Genomic DNA, 20686 nt, shown 5'->3' on the forward strand with positions numbered 1-20686 from the left:
TGCCTGCAACAAATTGAAAAGAAGCTGGGACAGGGGTAACAAAAGATGTTTAAAAAAAACCTGCAATTTGGAACTGACATACAGGTCTTGGAGCAACATATGCTGCTAACCAAGCAGGTGTTTTTCAGAGACATCCCTGCTTATTTCAGAAAGACAATGCTGATCCATATTCTGCATGTGTAGCAACTACGGGGCTACATAGAAAAAGAGTGTAAGTATGAGACTGACCTTCTAGTAGTCTAGACCTGTCTCCCATTGAAAATGTGTGGCGCGTTAAAGTACAAAATACATGTGAAGTTGTACATTAAGCAACAATGGGAGAAAAATCCACTTACAGTTTCAACAACTGTCGACCTCAGTTCCCAAACGATTGAGTGTTGTTAAAAGGCAAGATGATGATGACACCAATAAACATGAGTATGTCCTAGCTGTTTTAGAACGCGTTGCATCAAATTCAAGTCAATATTTGCCAAATAAAAAAAAAAAATCAAGTTCAGCAGTTTGAACATTACATATCTTGTCTTTGTAATATAATCAATTTAATATTGGTCAAAAAGGATTTGCAAATCATTGCATTCTGTTTTTATTTACAATTTACACAATGTTCCATAGGGCGGCACGGTGCTGGACTGGTTAGCACGTCCGCCTCACAGTTCAGAGGTCGTGGTGTTCGATCCCGGCGTGTGGAGTTTGCATGTTCTCCCCGTGCCTGCGTGGGTTTTCTTCGGGTACTCCGGTTTCCTCCCACTTTCCAAAAACATGCTTGGTAGGTTGATTAGACACTCTAAATTGCCCCTAGGTGTGATTGTGAGTGTGAATGTTTGTTTGTCTCTGTGTGCCCTGCGATTGGCTGGCAACCAATTCAGGGTGTCCCCCGCCTACTGTACGAAGACGGCTGGGATAGGCTCCGGCACTCCCCGCGACCATTGTGAGGATAAGCGGTATAAATAATGGATGGATGGACAATGTTCCATCCATATTTCATTGCGCTGGCTGCAGGGGAGTTGGAGCCAATCTCAGCTGATGTCATGGGTGAGGTGAGGTACACCCTGCACTAGTCAACAGTCAATCGCAAGCCACATATTCAGTAGACAACAATTTACACTCACATGAACACCTGTGGGCAATTTAGAGTCTTTACGTAACAAAGCATTCTGGTGTACAAGGAGAAAACCCATGCAAAGGGAGCTAGAACATGCAAACTCGAAGGCCTGAGCTGAGATTTAAACTCAGAAACTTTCAACTGCGAGGCAGATTTGCTCACCCTTAGTACACCGTGCTGCCCAGTATTTTGTCTCATTGAAATAAATGCAAATACTGCCATGATTTTAACACTAAATCCGCATGTAATATTCGTCAACAGTAAAGTTTGAGTCTTTTTTGCATCTCTCGGGAGGAAATCAGATTCAGAAAGTTGAGTGCACCTGCAAGCTGCAGAGGGGGCATTGATTCTGTCCAATTTGTGATAGAAAGAACAACATGATGACATCAGCTTTGGGGTATTGGACTGCATTTACACAAGACTTCCATGTTGGCACCTTTCCAAGAGGCATTATTCTGATCTATACAGTACGTCCATCCATCCATTCATTTTCTAAAGATTATTGCGTTCAGGCTCATGGGTGGGTTGCAGTCAATGACAATTCACTTCTGAAGTGAGGTGGTACTCCCTCGACAGGTCACCAGTCAATAACAATGCACGGAGACAAACTATTCACCCTCACATTTTCACCTATGGGCATTTAAAGGGTTTAATTAAATCAAGGTAGATGTTTTCGGAAATAGGAGATAAAACCAGAATACCCAGAATAAATCTATGCATGCATGGTCAGAACAAGGCAAAATCATCAGTCGGCTATTGTTAAAATACTTCTAGACTTAATTATATAAAGGTCATGAAAAGGATCTACAGGTATAGCGACCTACTGCAAATTCTTGTGGCTGTCATACAAGAATAGCAATATAGCACATATTTCAAACCCTTTTGTGTGATTTACAATAAGTTTTTTTTTCAGACTCCAGATTCCAATGTTGTGATTTAGTTTTGGTTCATTTACTTGTGTGGTTGGTTATTGGTTGGTCTCGCATGTCTTGTCCAGGTGTACCTCATTGTCTCATCAGTATGCTTGTATTTAGTTTGGGGTTTCTGTTCGTGCTTACTTCATTATCTAGTGTTATGTGTCCTATTGCCACTGGTGTTATATTTCCTTGTACTTTCCATGTCAGTTGTTTTGCACTTTGCTTAATAGTTCTACCACATGCATTTGTTTGCTTTTTTTTTTGCTTTGAGACACGCAATTCCTGCCTTGCTTGTTTCCCTGCACATGGGTCCACCTGCTATTTTTGCCTCCATCCGCCAACACCCCAAACATGACAAATTACACTTTAAAAAAATAAATGTGAGGTCACTAATTAGCAAACAGTTGCTAAATCTAGATTTTTCTCATCTATGACTGATAGCTGTTTATTAAGGGTTTATAAATCATTTTTCAAACACTTTGTACGGGTACTCTTATTGTAAAGTTCTATGTAGCAGTTTGTAAGGGTTCTTTACCTGCGCAAAAAGCTGAAATACTCTTCATGCCTGGCTTGTGCAGTCCGCATCATGATGGCCTGGAAAGTCTGGCGATCCAAGGCCCATATGTGGGACTCTGTCACAGCTGGATGAGAGTGATGACAAACAATATATGGTGATATGGTTAATGCTGTTATAGTGCATTTCTGAAAAATGTAATTCCCTCTTATTGCTTACTACAGTGGTCAACAAATGAGAAGAAAACATCCCTTTTAGGGTCAATATTTTCAATGGATACTTTACTGTCTGGACCACAAAATAATCCTGATGTTGGCCAATGACCAGTAATGAGATTTATCAATGTGCAAATCTAATTAATTTTTGGTACAAATAAAAGTAGCAAAAATGAGTGCAAAACCTTTTAAGTCTAGCTAAAATATATATTAGATTAAAAAGTTTATAAATCACACATAGAAAATGTTAAAAGGAAAATCTCCAAAGCTATACATATCCTGTAAAAAAACAAGGAAGTCGAGGTTCGAAGTCAGAGAGGTTGTTATATTGTAAGGGGCGTAACTGTCTTTAAAAGAAATCAAGGACACGAAAAAACATAAAGCAAATGTGTGTTTCTGTAAAAGGTGCTAATTTATGGAACAATTATGTAGTACAATTGAAAAGGTGTGCATCATGTGTTGTGTTTAAAACGAGGTCTAAAAATATAGTCTTCCAAAAATATGTAAATCAGGTATACACATGAGAAACTGCACTGAATCTATTATTCCAGTGTCTTTATGTTTAGTTTATAAAATTAGATTATTAATAAGATTATCTATCCACAAGTATCAAGGGGCACATCTGTTCATATTTTACCCGTTTTTTACCTTCCAAATTGGACGGCGTGTTGTAAGTCAAAAAGTGGGGCCATTCCTCATCTAAATAAATGTGCACGTCTACTCATTCTCATTTCAGTCTCTGTAAATATCCTGACTGGTGTTTAATGCCTCGCCTAACCGTGATCAGCAAAGAAGCAGTGTTTTGTTTTTTTTCAAAGCAAAGAAGCAGTGTTCTGTTTTTTGTTTTTTCAAGCAAAGAAGCAGTGTGTGCTCGTCCCAGCCTAAATCAATGTAGCTCTGCTGACTTCCAAATTTCCTCATTCTCATATAAAACAGCCACGGAGAGGTCACCCCCTATTGATATGTTGAAGTGGGCATTAGTATGAATGTCCACATAAATTTTGGTGCCAATTGATCACCGTTTTTGGACGTTATCAACAATGAAAGTACAATGATTTCCAATAGAGAGTTTGGAATCGGTTCCTCACGTGACTCGACCCGAACAAGGACAGAACGGTAGGGGGGCGCGGCCATTGTCCTCATTATCAAGGGGCGTTATTCATGGAGTTACTTATTTCCTCATTTCTCCAAAATTAATGGGTAAAATAGAAAATGGCAACTTTTTTCATTTTCCTGATCAAAAATATATAAAATGAACTTGTTAGTGAAAACATGGCCATCCCGGCCCCACTGTCCCTTTAAGATGGAAAAACAAAGCAACAACAACAACAAAACAAAAACAAAAAGCCATTGCTAGCATCTTCCTGGCATCCCATTGGCTTAGAGGGACCTCAACCGTATGTGTCTATGTGTGTAGATAGATAGGTAGATAGATATATATGTGATAGATATGTCTATGCAGCGTCCTCGTCAGTCGCCATGAGGTGTTGCGATAGTTTTACTTGAATTAGAAATGAGGAAAAGAAAAAAAGGAGAAAATTATGGGGTTTTTTTGTCCATACAAACAAAGCAAGAGATAATAGAAAAGTATGAAAAGGGATGCGTTTGGTTGATCTCTCCAAAGAATTTGACCTTAATGTATCGACAGTCGCCACGTTATTAAATCAGTTGTTTACAAAACGCCAGGCAAAAACCACTTCTGAGAGAGAACATGAACCAAATTAAAAGGTAAACGACAATCATTTTTATTCTTTACTCTATCCTTTTATTCGTTTTTTTACATTATGCACAACTCTTATTTATTGTGCAATTGTAACATGTATGTGTTACATGTTTTGATGCATTTTTATGCTTTATAAAACTTTTATGTCTGAATATTGGGTTGCTTGGAATGGATTAGGGCATTTACGCATCTCTACTTACAAAATTTTCTACTTAAGAAATTTCTTGCAGAACCAATTGATTTCGTAAGTAGAGGTACCACTGTACTACTAAATAGTGTGCAAGTAGTTTGTAAAATTTGTCAAATGTAAAATTGTTACTCTGGCGATATTTTTAAATACATTATTTCGCCATTGAAAGCACATTTTCATTCTAGTTGTCGGACTGTTCAGATGTTTGAGGCATCGCCAATGCAAACATTATTGGCATACGTCACTGTTGTGCATAAAACATATATTTTCATCAAAGCTTGTTTTCTGTGGGTTTTTTTGTGTCTAAAATCTGTGATTTGGATGAAGCCAATCAATATTCTAATTATAATTCCTAAAAAAATGAATAAGTTATAAACTAATGTTTTTTTGGTGTGTGTGATGGCAGTCTGGTTCATTTGGTGGTTTCCAGAGCTGGGCAGTCCGTCCCGGGGCTGGACCGGTCGGCCCCTCCAGCCCATTTTTGAGGCTGACAAATTTTAAAAAAGGACTAGACTAAGCAAGGCCCGAAGTGGATAATCGGCCCTCATGCGTGTGACGCGCTCGCGAGGCGGCCAAATTTCATCTCAGCCTACTCGGTGAAAGGCTTCTTCATAGGCTACTTCATACTCCTGTGTCAGCGCGAGCGACAACTGCCGCATCATTGAAGGGTGGAGGGTCGCAGCCGGAGTGGCAAAAATGGGTCAAGTGCCCAGCTCTGGTGGTTTCTGTATTTACACAGGCATAACACAATATTCTGTTAGCCTTGAAAGATCAGTCGCAATGCTCTAAATAGACCGGCATGCATCATTTTACTTTAAAGTAACATGATGCTTTAAAGCCTCATTTTGCTTTAAAGCCTCATTTTGCTTTAAAGCAACACTGGGTCTTATGTCAGTTTTTGTTGATGTAATGTTTCATCAAAAGAGTTGTGAACATTTTTTATTTAGGTCGATTTCTTGCCCAGTGCTGCTTTAAACAAAATTATAAGCAGTCATAAAATTACATTAAGATTGGTAATATACATTCACAATACACACACTAACAATCAACAGTCACATACTGAGGGGTGAGAGAAATGGCATAGGCAGAAGCTAAAAAAGCAAACAAGATAACTCTTGTCTTTATATTTTTAAACTCTCACTAGCCTTTCTTTATAAGATCCCCGAGTGATTATTAACGTAAATCCCCCTGGCCCTCTTCCTTCCACGATGCCTGAATGTTGCGTGAGGACTACTTTTGACATTGTCTCTAGTTGCATTTTTGAATAAAGGTCAGTCGAGGGAGGGCTGTGCAATTAATCATAATTCAATTACAATTACGATTATTACACTCCACGATTACAATATTAGCATAATCGTAAAAAAAATATTATTAATATGCACTGTTTGTTTACACAAGGAAATCATATTTGAATTTATACATTTACACCTTTTTTATTTTATAATAACACATTTTTATAAATGTTGTTTGGTCCAAAAGGAACTTACATAATTATAATGTTTCAAAGAAATTAATTTGTCTTTATTTTTATATGTTCTTGTTTTGCACCCAAAAAAATCAATGATTGTTTGAATAATCGTGATTTCAATTATTACCAAAATAATTGTGATTAATATTTTTTTCATAATCGAGCAGCCCTAAGTACAGGTGTGGGAAAAATTGCTAAATAGATCCACAATATCGCTAAGACAGCTAAGATAGCATTGATACTCACCTTTTACAGTGGCTGTTCTTTTGCAATTATACAGTATTGCCAATTCTCCAAATGCTGTTCCAGGATGCATCTCACTAAGCAGCTTGCCACTCTGAATGACTTCCAGCAAGCCATCTGAAATGCAAAGCATATTCATTTTTTAATTTTTTTATTATGCTCCTGTGTGCACCTTAAATTGTTATTCTATCCATTTTAATGATCAATGGTAATGGTATTCAATGTGAAAATACTGAGCATGTTCATGATTTCTCACAATTATCAAAAATGATTGAACAAAGTAGGAAACAAATGTCAATATGCAACACCTTGTCCATAAATATCTGCAAGTGTTTCTCTTTTCAAAACATCACTTGTACAACATTCCTAGGAAATCATGTGTCATAAATGTTGTGATGTTTTCAACAGGCCTGCAGTCTACTCATGTGGTCTGTGGGTACCATGCTGGTGGTCCCTTGTACATAGTGAACTGACCTGCTAAAACATAGAGGTAGTTTCCAGATTCACCCTCCTGTATGACGAGCTGTCCTTTAGTGTACACCTTCTCATACATACAGTCAACCATCTCCCTCATGTGCTGTGGTTCCAGTCTTTTTAGGAAGTCATTATTTGTGATGGCGTCATTCATCAGCTTTTTAATTCTGAAATGGAAAGAAGTCATTTAGCTAGTAAATGATACTTAGCTTCATGAAGAACTTAATTAGATAACAATACATTCAGATTTCACCACATGAACAAAATAAACTTCTTTCATTATACGTCATTTCATTTGGTTCATGTTAAATATCGCAATAATAACGCTATTGCAATATGCAACACACATATTGCATGATTTGCAATATCGTGCAGCCCTACTTTAAATATATTAGAGTTATAACGTATGGCATCTTTCAATATCATTTGAGTATCTCTAGGCCGGGCCGAGTGTCCTCTTTTTTTTATAAATCAAAATATGGTCACTCTAGTTGAAAGGTCATGGGCAACACGTTGAACATGTTAAAGACACCATCCCGAAATTAGCAACACGAAAATGTGTGAGTTCCTTGTCAAATCTGGCCTTCCGCATATTCGGCCATCGACTGTAGCACATTTTCTCTTCGGTGCTTCAGAGGATTTTTAAGTTAGCGGCCCGAGGTGGCAAAACATCATACTATACTGTAATACAAATATTACAAATAATGTAATGTTTTTGCAGCGAAAGTCCGCCCATTCGGCGTGGCTAAAACAAATGAACCTTTTTCCCCTCTTCGCCTCGCGGCAGCCAATCACCATCGGGGAGTGCTATGTCATACACCGCGTCCTGTACACTTGGCAGCTACCAGTACCGGGACAAGGAAAAAAAGAGAGCAGGCTCAGAGAACCGTGAGTGAGGAGCTTGTTATAATGTATGTTTTTAGTTTCTTTCTTCAGTTTTTTTTACAGCTGTTGAACTTTATCAGGAGGGCAATATTGTTTGCATTAGCTTTGGTGCAGTGTCGGCCACTTGATTGCAATGTCGAAACCTTTTTTTTTGTTTTGCCAGTTGTTGTCTACTACCAAGCAAAGCCCCTCCCCTCTCCGATGTGCGCGAATGAAGCGACTGCATTTCAAATTTCCTGCGGTCAAACGCCAGCGCTCCTTCTTCTTCTCCTTTTTCTTCCTCTGTGAAGACCGAACGTGGCCGTGCACAGCGTTCCTGCTGCGGCGTTCCCAATGCAAGCAAGTACACGCGATTGGATAACAAGTGGCGCGGTTGAAGCGTTCTGAGGCTATTTTTGTCGTTTGCCCATTTCGCAGAGTAGGTTGAGATGAACTTTGGCCGCCTTGTGACCACGTCACACGCATGAGGGACGATTAGTGGGACGGATTAAAAACTTGTTGCCCGCCCGTCCCAAAAATGGGCGTCCGTCCGGGACGGACTGTTATGACCCCGGGACGGAATGCCCAGCTCTGCAAATAATACATACAGTATATTGAAAATCTATGCAAAAACAGGGAGAAGAGGATGGGCCCCCTCATGCATGAATGTGCAATCGTCTTGTTATTCAGGTGATTACCTTTGTGTATGTGTTGTAGGTGTGTGTGTGTGTGTGCGCGACCTTGTTCATTACCACATCACACAGATGATGCCCTAGTGCAGACAGAGTAAAAAAGAAAGCTGTTAAATGAACCTGGGTGTTGTGGGCAAGCAAAATCACATGGGTTGTGTAATTGAAGCCCAAAATGACTGCCTCTGCATTCATATCCTGTATCCTTTTGTTCCCCTTTGTGTCTCCCTATTATCTCGCCATGATAATGCTGCCTTTCATATATGCATAAGCAGAGTAGGTAGGGCTGCTTGGATCTTTTCATCATACTAGCAAAGATTCTGTTTGAGTTATTGAAACAAGTATAAATGTATGCACTGGTGGAGACAGAAGAGGGGATGGGGGGGGGGGGCACTGCTACCCCTGGAATCTGCTTGGTGCCCTGGGTAACATTGCAGATAATCGACATGTCACGACAACGCATGTCACACATCTTGCAAGTTATTAGATTGTGCTTCTTTAGAGCAGATATGCAGTTATATGCCTGTTAACAGCTTCTACGAGTAAAAAGCCCATATAACAGCATAGAGATTACTTTCACAGTGTCAATTGGCTGGCTGAAAAGAATTAATAATAGACATATATATATATATATATATATATATATATATATATATATATATATATATATATATATATATATATATAGTGCTGTCAATCGATTAAAATATTTAATCGTAATTAATCACATTTTTCACTCGTAATCGCACATTTTATGTATTGGGAAAAAAATCCCTTAATTTTTCTGCCCGATTATTTTCTTAAATTTTAATACCCTACACATGAAAAGGAGGATTGATTTTCTTCAAATACTTTATTAAAGTGAAGTCAACGCAAGCATTTTTTTTTTTTGAAGAATATGCTCTATGCAAGCCCACTAGTTGAAACATCCATCCATCCATCCATTATCTGTACCGCTTCTCCTCACAAGGGTCGCGGGGCGTGCTGGAGCCTATCCCAGCTGTCTTTGGGCAGTAGGCGGGGGACACCCTGAACTAGTTGCCAGCCAATCGCAGGGCACACAGAGACAAACATCCGCACTCACAATCACACCTAGGGGCAATTTAGAGTATCCAATCAACTTACCATGCATGTTTTTGGAATGTGGGAGGAAACCGGAGTGCCCGGAGAAAACCCACGCAGGCACGGGGAGAACATGCAAACTCCACACAGGGAGGCCGGAGCCGGGATCGAACCCACGACCTCTGAACTGTGAGGCGGACGTGCTAACCAGTCGACCACCGTGCGGCCCTAGTTGAAACAAAGCATTCTAATAAATATTGCGTTTGTGGAATAAGAGTTAATCCACCTGTTTTTAGCCATCACCGTGGGCGGCCATTTTGTCACGTCTGTCAACTGAAAATGACATTACAGTTCAATCGCAGCTGTTTTCTGAAACTGAGCCATGATTGGTCGTTATTTGAGCCCTCAGGGCATCTGTGATGCCATTTTCAGTCGATGGAAGTGATAAAATGGCTAGCTTTTGCTGCATATTCCACAAACACAAAATTAATCAGAATGCCTTGTTTCAACTAGGGGGCCTGCACAAAACATATTCTTGAAAACAAATGTTTGGGTTGACTTCTCCTTCAATTGAAAAAAGAACCATTGGATTCAACTCACACAAACACTCAGCCCTTTAACACACACACACACACGCAATCATTTACATTGGTGTTGTTGTGACAGATATATTTATTGCTTCTTGAGTTTTCTGGACTGTGCTTCAAATTGGACTACCAGGATTTGAACTACGAGAGAAGTCATTTTTACAGATGTCGCTTTTATTGCGCTCTGGCAATGACTTGGACTAAAAAGATTATTACTCGCTGCTCAAGTGTCTAATAAAGGTATTTTGTTTATTAAAATTCAGTTTTGGGTATATTTTAATATAAATTGTGTCAGATAAATGAATGAGAAACAGTTGATGGACCGCTGAGATTGTCCCGTGCGACTCTCGCGCTGCATGTGTGTTGTGCTGTTATAAAATACAGCAAACGGCAACCCGGAAGTAGGTCTGTTCGATTTTGCCTAACAAGAAAATCCTGATTATTTTTTCTCAAACCCGATTTTGCGAGAACGATTACGATTTCTTTGTAAAATACAAGTAATGAAAAATAAAGTATTTTGAATGTCTTTTATTTAAATTTTATTTAAAAACCCACCCTAGATACTTAGATACACCAAAAATAAAAATCGAACGTACAGATTTGAACGTTATTAAAATCGTTTTATGTAGAAAATTCGGTTACGGTTCAAAATAGCTTAATCGAGCAGCCCTACCCGGAAGTCGACTTTATTATCCATGGGGGAATTTTGTCAACAAGCACCACATAAGCTCATTATTTTATTGATTTCGACTGTCTGGTAATTTCTACTGTAACACATGATTGATATAGTTGCCAATAGATATTTTCATTTTTTTATATTAATTTGGGAATCGCATATATTCTTTTGTATTTATAATTTTTCTAAAATGCTGCAATATTGTTTTGGGAGTGCATATTTATTTATTGATACTGTGCTTTAGTATTTATTCCTTTTTGATTTGGTTTGGTACTGCGCATTTCCTGAGCAGAAACAAGAGAGAGAGGTGAATTAGAGCGAGGCTGTTCATGTCTGAATAAGACGCAACAAAACACTGTCCTGCCGTGTCGGTTGTTTTTAGCAAGGAAGATGCCAGAAGAAATACATAAAGTCAAACCTATATTGTAACAAGCCATACCACAGCCTCCGAAGATAAGGAAGAACTACTTTTAAGGGTTACACTACCAACAATGTACGTCACGACTATGACCAAGACGGGGGGACTCACCCGTGCGTTAGTCGAGCAATTCATCTTCATTGTCCATATTTTGAAGCAGATGTAACGCCTACTCTACTCTAAAGCTTTTATTTTTTAATATACATGTATAGATCGTGGTGACCAGCAGTCTTCAATGCAGCCGCTAGTTGCTATGGAAACCTCAATCACATAATCCAAAAAATTGTCAAAAGGGGGTTGGGTTAACGCCAATAATAACGCGCTAAACTGACCCCATTTCGTCCCAGGGGACGGAACGGTTGACCAATCACAGCTGTTTTCTGAAGCTTAGCCATGATTGTTTGTAACCTGAACCTGAGCAACTGTGATGTCATTTTCAGTCGACAGCGAGTGGCAAAATGGCTGCCCCCCGAGATGGATAAAAACGGGGGGATTTTGCTGCTCATCTCATATTCCACAAACATGATATTAATCAGAATGTTGTGTTTACACTAGTGCGGCTACATATTATAGTGAAGAACTTTTTGGGGTTGACTTCCTTTTTAAAAGCTTTGAAAACACATAGAAATGAAACCTATGTTTCAATTAAAGTCACAAGTGAAATATAGATCATATCAGACTTCAGAGGAGTCATTGCCTCACCAGTCATGAACTTCACCACATGCCACTGAAAGCACCAGGCATTTCCTTTTTGTCGTACATAACAAAAACAGTAAATATGCATGCCTGTCTATCTTGCTGTATGTACTGTATCCAAACCTTGTTCGTCCAAGTAACAATAAATGTTTTGTACTGAACTGTGCAAGTTTTGTCAGTCAACTTACTCTGAATCTTTGTGTATAGGCTTCACCATGGAAATGTGAGTCGGTCTAAGCCCTCCACAGAAGTTTTCAGAAGTAGGTTCAGCAGAGACACCTTTCTTCGCTTTCAGCCTTTGGTGGACTTCCACAGCGACCTTGTGGAAACGACTTGGACCTTCATTGATTACACTGAAGCGGCGGTGACAAACTCCCGGTGGTGCACATCCCAAGCTGCTGTTGTACTCTATAGCATCCTGTAGTTTGTCAATCTGGGAGACCTTGGCATCTAACTCCCTCTGCAGATGCTGCAACTGAAGTTGTTGAGCTTCTAATGCTTGGTCCCGCTGTGCCAGCTCCACCTCCAGGTAGTTTATTCGCATCCTGAGATTGACAAAGTTTGATTACTGATTTGCCACATTTTAGCTACACTGCATGAAGATACAACAATATATTTTATGTCTGTGGAAAACACTACTACTCCCTGAATAATGGAAAATTATTCCGATTTTTTGCTGGCTGTGATACCACATTCTTGTTGCAACTACATTCCCACATTATGTGAAAAGATTGACCATTACAATTGTAGCGAAAATGGGGGTCACTCGTAAGAGTGTCAATAGTTTGTAGCGGTCGGGAGCAATGTCTGCATTACTCCGGCCCGCCTCTAGGGGCACCACGTCAAAGTTTTAGGGTATTTAGAGGGGAATTTGATGAAAAACCTCATTAAATCAGTCATAAAATGTGAAAGGGCTACAATAAAATAAGTTGTGAGCTCTTGGAGTAAAATAGAGGTTAATACCTTGACCCAAACACACAATTCATGCTTGAATTCTGCATATGGACAATGTTTATTAACTACAACTAGTGGGACATACAAGAAAATACTACTATATGGCAAGCCGGGATCGAATCCACGACCTCTGAACTGTGAGGCGGACGTGCTAACCAGTCGACCACCGTGCCGCCCCCGAAGAAAAACAAGAAAAAAATATCAAAAATAATAGGGAGGTAAGGGAAGAATGGGACGTCTGACTAGATGAGTATAAGGACGACTAGAGCCAAGTCGGCGGGCTTTATGAAATGCACAAAGTTTGCTAGCGTTCACTACCAATTTGTATGCACCCACTGTGAAAAGCCTCGGCAAGTCACAAAGTAGTCACTTACGTTTGCTGAAGCTAACTTGATGAGTGAAGAAGGGAAGGACCTTCACTCATTTCCAGATGGAAGAACAACCAAAAAAGGGGAAAGTAGAAGAAGGCTGCTTGGAGCGGGACCAAAGCTTGGTTGGGTTCTCATGGAGAACGCTGCACGGTGTCGGGCTCCAAAAGGGGGCAACACTGGCGTGTGGCTTCAGCGTTTGCTGCCCCGCCGGAGTTCGGCGCGACTACCACGTGTGTGGCGACAGAGTTTTGGAGGACTCCAATTTTCGGCTTTGTGCAGGTCTACCGCGGGTGATTTTACGGGCGCGTGGAAGCGCCAGCAAAAATGCAGCCAAAAGATCAAAAAGGTGAGAAGTGAAAGAGAGAGTTTGAGAAGTTTCTTTTGAGAGGGGGATCTTGTGTTTTTTGGAGAGAGGGCGTGACGTTCAGAGTGAGAGAGAGAGAGAGAGACAAAGGCCAGGCCTTTTTATCTCGTTAAGAAAAAGGGAAGGGGGTGAGGTGTCCACCCCCCCTCTAGCTCAGATTTCAGGTAAGCCTAAATTCATGACTATAAAGTTAGATTTGAGTCTATTAAATTGTCCTGTTTAAAACCTTTGTGCATTTCACAATTTCTAACTGGCATCAATTTTCATACTTCAGCTGGAAACATCTCGTTCTGACTGCGTCCAAAGTTTAGGAGTCAAAGATGTGAGTTCAAGCCTATATCGACATTCATAAACCAGACCAGGAAAATGATTATTACCATAGAGAAGCAGTTTCATCAATGCAAAGTTAGCAGGATACACACAGTAAGCAATACATCAACATACATTCAAATATGTTTCATTTCAAGGTAATTTTGATTGATCAAAAGCATAGGAAGTTTAATGCTGAAGTTCCCATGTCGACCTCTTGGGGTAGGTCTTCATCCAGCATTGTCAATGTTCGTCGGGCTGGCCCCCTGCTGAGGAGGCTCCAAAAAGTCTGTTTTAAGGCCGTTCGAATCCACATCTGTTGTCTGGAAAGAGGTCCGGGTGACAAAGAGTCGATTCTTATCAGGAGTTTGTGTCTTGAGTCCTAGCATGTCTTTGTAAAATCCAATTGCCGGGGTCGCCTGGTGATTCAATTGTTTTCAAGTAAGGCTTTAGCAGACTTGATGGTATCTGGCTGAATCTTGTCTCCAGCCCCTGAAGATGTGGTCCACATGAAGGCACGTTCGCTACACAATATATGTCACACTGACTGCACTACCTTTGTTGCTAATGGTGTGACCAAAAATATGGACGTAAATTTGGTGCAAAAGTAATTTGTACCTGTTCTAAGGAAATTATAATTCTAGCAAAAATAACTTGTCTGTGATTTTGTAGCCGTAGGGAAAAAAAAAGGAAAATTGCTTGTATTTGTATTTAAAAAAAGAAAAAAAAAAGCAATTTGTAGCTGTGTAAGTGATAACTTGTACCTGTTGAAAATAAATTTCTGCTTTCAGCAAATTCTGACATGTGGCTTTTGCCCCAAACATTTCACTCAAACAGTTGCACTTGTACAGGTGTAATTTGTACTCCCACCAAGGTCATGGTGTCCATCGGGAATTTCTGGAGATTCCCGAATGGCCGGTCCATTTCAGAGCTGGTCGAACACAACCAACACCCTGTGTTAGTGTGTTCTGTGCCCCACGATTATTCTTTCAAAAATACAGCAGCTAGCTGGCATAAATGTTAGGGGTGTAACGGTATACGTGGGTGTATTAATATGTTTCGGAAAAGTAGTGAGCATCGATGTTCACTCAACATGTTAGTATAAACCACAATGCATTGCGAGCAGGAAAACAACAACCTGAATGTCCACCCTTATCCCCTAACCTCTCATTCACTATATATTCCGGCACTATATAGTAGCCTATTGTCGCTGTCCTGTGAAAAACACTTATGTCAATTTTTTTCAATGTTCTTATTCTACGTGAATGGTGTTTCCGCGTTACAGATATCGCATTCACATGGAATTTTATTTTATTTTTTCAAAAATTGGACATACGTGTTTTTCACAGGACAGTGTTGCTATACAGGAAGTCCTCAATTTACGAACGAGTTCCGTTCCTATACCGGCGATGTATCCTGAATTTCCACATATGTCGGATTTCACCGTTAAAGTCGAAATTTACATCAAAATGCTTGGTATAAAAAAACGAAAATACATTCAAATAAAAACCTAAGATTCTGTACTTACTTAGCATTACGGCTGAGAGGTGGATGGAGAAGAAGGAGAGGAGGGCGAAAAAGGCAAAGATACTGCCGGCGCGCCCAGATACGATCGAGAAGCTCTGCGCATGCACAACCGCAAGGAATACTGGTCTTTGTAGTACAGGAAGTGCTTGTATGCAGAAGTGCGGTGATTGGTGCCCAACCACCGCAAATACAAAAGCTGAGGTAAACAAGCCCAGAGACGCAGCACAAAAGCACACTTTTGGAGATAGGAGGAAATTCCTTCATTCCTGTGGTGATGGCACTAATATCAAGTGTTTTTTTGACAGTTGAAAGTAACACGCGGAAATGACGTCCATTTGAGTCACGACGCTGTGCGTCGCTGTCACAGTGGCTTATCCAAATGCCGGAGCAATTCTGTTCGCTCATTCATGTACACGGGATATTTGACTATTTTCCTTGTAATGACTGTTTTGTTATACATTATACACAAACACTATCTGACAGAATTTATGAGACTTGGCTTTGACTAACCTCAAAATTTCTGTGTCCAGCCCTGGGGGGTCTGCGTGGATGGAGCCTAGGCAGGTGTTCTCCTCAGCTCGTGGGACCTTTATTGAACCGTTGCCCATGTCTAGACATTGGCCTGCCACCATAGGAATTGCTCTCAGAGTTATTTCACAGCGCTGTCTAAGAAGATACTCTGTGACAGGATAAACCTGATGTGACTGGTTTTGACACTAAAAATGAACTAAAAAGAGCACATAGAAAAGTGTTTTCAATTAAAAGGTTAACAATAAAAGGATCTTTATGACAATATAATAATGTCAGAAATAGAACTAAATAAGAATTTGAACTACTCTTTATATACAAAATGAATTAAAATACATTACAATAATTGTCAATGCATGTATTTTTTTTCGGAAAGGAAATTACACATTTCTGCGCCCTTTGTCCTGTAAATTGATAGCAGTCACAAATTTAACAAACAGATAAATTATTTCCGTATTTACCTTTAAATTTTTCCGTGGAGCTAATTCATATTGGTAAGCCGCATTCCCTCAACATTCTTCGTCCAACTGCATCTTCTCATTCTGCTGCCCCTAAGCACAATGACACTGTTTGATGGGAGGGACCTTTTTTCATGCCCTACCAAGAGTGCTTCTGATTAAATTGAAGTATCTGGCAGCCCCTGGTGGTCTTCAGCTGTTTGACATTGTAAACGCATGTTTGCGTGCGTGTGCGTGTGTGTGTGTTTGCTGTGAAGGACCAGCCTCTGGGAGCACAGTGTTGTTTCCCTGGTAGCTGCATGGCATGGCAAGCCTTGACAGAACAGATGTAACTCGCTGACTGACTCTGTGCAAGCAGTCCCTCTTTGTTTTGTGGTCCGTATGAATACATTTAGGACTTGTTCTACGCATTCTTTGATAAATGAGGCCCCTGGATCCTCAGTGCCTTGCCATGTAGCTACACTGCCACTAATAAAGTGTTGTGTGAGTAAGTGTGCACATTTAAACACGTCACCTCTGACATTTACACTGCACATAGACAATGTTGACAGTTTTTTTTTATTCCCATTCAATAACAGTTGAGGAAAAACAGTTCGGCATTCAGTGATGACAGCTGCCGTTATGTGTATTTTAAAAAAAAGTAAAAATAATTTAGGAAAGCAAAATCACCACATTTAATCTTTAACACATTACTTTCAGACACCACACTTAACTTGAAGGTACTCTTGAATGGATCAATACACGGATCTTATCTCAGTGAATACCACAACTGGTCATATTGAATCTCAGAAAGAAATGTTTACTGTACATCTCAATTCACTGTTGTTTATAGCACATCGATCTGCACAAACCCGATTCTTTTGGCAGATTTCAAATAACTGCGCATGAAAACTACAACATTGTACGCATAATCAGGCATATTGGCAATAAAGAAAAACAAATGAACAAATATAGGTAGTGCCTCATAAAAACTTACCAATCACATGCAAAGTGTGTATAATGCCCCTCTTGTCCATAGTTGGACGTTTTACTCATCTGAATTTCAAATAAATAAATATGTTTCGACATAAATTCTTGACGATTTCTACTTTGATCAGCGTTTCTAGAAAATCAAATATACATCAAAACAGTTTGACAGAATAGTTTTTATAAATGCTTCAGATGAAGAGGACTGTGTGTTTATCTTTATAACAAATATGTTCTGTTACTTAAAAAATACATAAGATAGCTGAAACGTGGTGGACACAAAAATGGTACTGCGACAAGCAAAAACATGAAACAAGTCAAGTATGATATTTCATTGACACAATCTGTTTTACAGCAGGAAACCTCACACTTAAAAATCAATGTTATTTGACTGTGAGTATTTCATTTATTTATTATCAGGTTGAAACAGGTGACTGAAACTGTTACTTGCAAACACACTAGTAAATGTTTACTGGTAAGTAAAAAAAAGAAAGTGCTTTCACTGTTAAAGCAACCAGTGACATCTATGATTAATCTGTCAAGTTACTTTCCATAATGCTGAGGTAAATAGAAACAACAGAATTAAATAATTTATTAACTCTACTTAATTATTTAGGAAAACTTCCTATAAATGTTTTGACTTTATTTTAAAGCTAATCTATTTGTTAAAAAGCTGAACAAATCTTTAACAGTACAGTATTCGATCTCTTATATGATTTGTGGTGACCGAAACACACCCTCAAACACAAGTCTTTATCCCTGCACAAAGACGATTCAACACGGCTTTTGATGCATGCGGTACAAAACTATTCAAGGACAGTTCGTTTGAAAATGGAACGATTCAATGTGCAATTGCAGCCACAGGAACGGAGACGTTCTTGAAGCCTTTACCTCTAACATGGTAGTGTATAATTTTCTTTCTATTCTCCTTTGACAACTCCCTGCTTTGCTTCCAGTGGCCCATGTTTAGTGTGTTTACACACCATGCCACCAACGGCACATTGACTACTTGACACCATTTAATTAGAACAACTGACTGGTTCGAAGTTTGAAGACACCCTTGATGCTAATTAGACAACTGCACCTCAGTTAACCATGCCTCCATGGTCAAATTATTTTCAATCTTTACTAGGAGTAGCATCTTTTTTGCCCAGGCCTGTTTCATGATTTTATTATATATATATATATATATATATATATATATATATATATATATATATAGGGAAAAATATATATATTTTTTTTAATTCTGTTAGACCACAATTCAAAAGCAATGTATGGGGATTATTGGCTATTTTTCGTAAAATGTTCAATTATTATAAGTACTATTAGTATTATTATTGTTGTTGTTATTATCATTATTATAATTTATACATTTATTTATCTTTCGTTAACGGAGGGGTACTATCAATTTTGTCCATGTGTGTACAAAGCAGGGGCGGAGCTGTGGGTGGGCCTGGGGCGGGCACATGCCCACCCAGATTGACAGACTGCCCACCCAGTGAGATTCATGAAAAAAAAAAAACTTCAAAATTTGTAATTATTATCAATTTATTTTTGAATTTCTGTTTCCTTGTGTGTGTTTTTATTTTTTTAAATTTTTATTGAATATTAAGAATGGCATAATTGTGGTTGTCTATGGAAGATTTGAACTTCATATTATTCGGTTTGTCATTTTATTTGAATATACGATGTGTCGGGACAGGAGGATTGTGCGAAGTGAAGAGAACTATTCAGGCCCACCCTGATTTTTCCAGGCCCACCCATTAACCACGTTCTGGCTCCGCCCCTGCCCTGACTTGGTAACTTTGCAGACGAGCGCAGGCCGGTGAACCTGTGAGAGAGAGAAAAATGTCTGCGCTGCTGTGGGTGGGAGTGATCACAGCCAGCTGCGATTATGGCCAATCAACGCAGCTCCTTTCATTCCCTTTAAATGCAGCACTCCAGTTGTACAAAGACAATCTCGACATGGTGGGCACAACTGTCCAACGAAACTGCGCTGTGAAGTGGGCGCTTGGAAACCACTCCTCTCCCCCGATTGTTTGTGAACACCTCCACATAACTGTGCCGGTCAGTCGCATACTTTAAAAATGTAATCATAACAATGTATTCAATTAATTATCTGATGATGCCTTGCCTTCCCTCGCTGCCCTGTCGCCCCTCCCCCTCCCCCTACCAAAAATAGCAGATGGTCTTCAGTTTATTGCAAATACGTAAATGCTATTGAGCGCCTGCAAATACACATTCAAATAAATACTCCATATAATTCCTAATTGGTGGATTTCATATTTTTTTCTGAAACCCGGTGGATTAAAATCTGTAAATCTACACTTCAATCTCATTTTATTGATTTTTTTTTTTAAAGCCACTCTGGTCGTGGAATAAGGAAAATAAATTCTTAAAATCGTCTTTTGACCCTAACTGTATGTATACTGTATTGTAAGAAACAAAACAAAAGAAAACCACCAGATACTAAATCACAAGAAACTACATATGAATAAAAAGAAATTATACAAAATATATATATATATATATACTCAATCACATCTTTGCTTCTTTTTCTAAATACAATTGAAGAATCAATATAGTGTACAACTTCACCTTATGGACAGTTATATTTAAATGGTGTTGGACAAGACCCATGGAAAATAAAATGTATATGGATGCATCGAACATGCCCCGTATCTAATTAAAAATGTTTGGGATAGACCTCTGACCTCCCAAATGTTAGTCTTGATAAATTAAAAAAAGATTTTCACTATTGGTGGTTGCTATGACCAGGTCACTAAATGCAGTGAATATTCCCAAATGAATGTGTTGAACACTGGCCTGTTTTACAAGGCAGCTGTCAGTAGTGACATAAGGAATGCTTTTCTCCACTAGCTTGCCAAAGAAACAAGATGTGCATGTGTACAAGTGTACGTCAATCATTGACAAAGATTGACATGTTGACTTGACATTGTTTCACACTTCTACATCAAATCTACATCAGAAGGTATTACTCGATATTATTATGAAGGAAATTGACAGAGCTTACTGTGCCTGCCAATTGGATGTACTGTAGAACTAAAAACAATAAATGCACATGCTACTTATTTTGATAAATAAATAACACACATACATTACTATGTATGTGGATACTCTGCAATCTATATACAAAACTTGAATATGTTTATATATACACAATCATTTTGTTTATATTTTACAATACTTACAATCAAAGCTTTGAATTATCGAGTACTGTGTGTCTACACTTCGATAGAAAACAATCACCATTATCACATATGTGACCAGCCATGATGTGAAGCTGGTTGCAAAACGTATACTATAGTACCAACCCTTCCAAGTACTTTATATTATAGCTGCATTAA

The 20686-nt window shown here is 39.1% G+C and overlaps 1 protein-coding gene across 1 annotated transcript in view; it reads right to left on the reverse strand.

The window, feature by feature from the left end:
• prkg2l (protein kinase cGMP-dependent 2, like) overlaps positions 1-16005 on the reverse strand; it is a 46728-nt gene extending 30723 nt beyond the window's left edge. Inside the window, exons 1-5 of the mRNA XM_086045889.1 lie at positions 15874-16005; positions 12027-12383; positions 6847-7013; positions 6376-6489; positions 2555-2660 (exon numbers count right to left, since the gene is read on the reverse strand). Of these exons, the coding sequence (XP_085902015.1) occupies positions 2555-2660; positions 6376-6489; positions 6847-7013; positions 12027-12383; positions 15874-15995 (866 nt within the window). The 5' untranslated portion in view covers positions 15996-16005. The remainder of the gene's footprint in view (positions 1-2554; positions 2661-6375; positions 6490-6846; positions 7014-12026; positions 12384-15873) is intronic.
• Positions 16006-20686: the final 4681 nt, after the last annotated feature.

Source organism: Filicampus tigris, chromosome 11, assembly GCF_054856515.1.
Source record: "Filicampus tigris isolate MCC_2025a chromosome 11, RoL_Ftig_1.0, whole genome shotgun sequence".
In the NCBI taxonomy this organism is placed as follows: Eukaryota; Metazoa; Chordata; class Actinopteri; order Syngnathiformes; family Syngnathidae; genus Filicampus; species Filicampus tigris.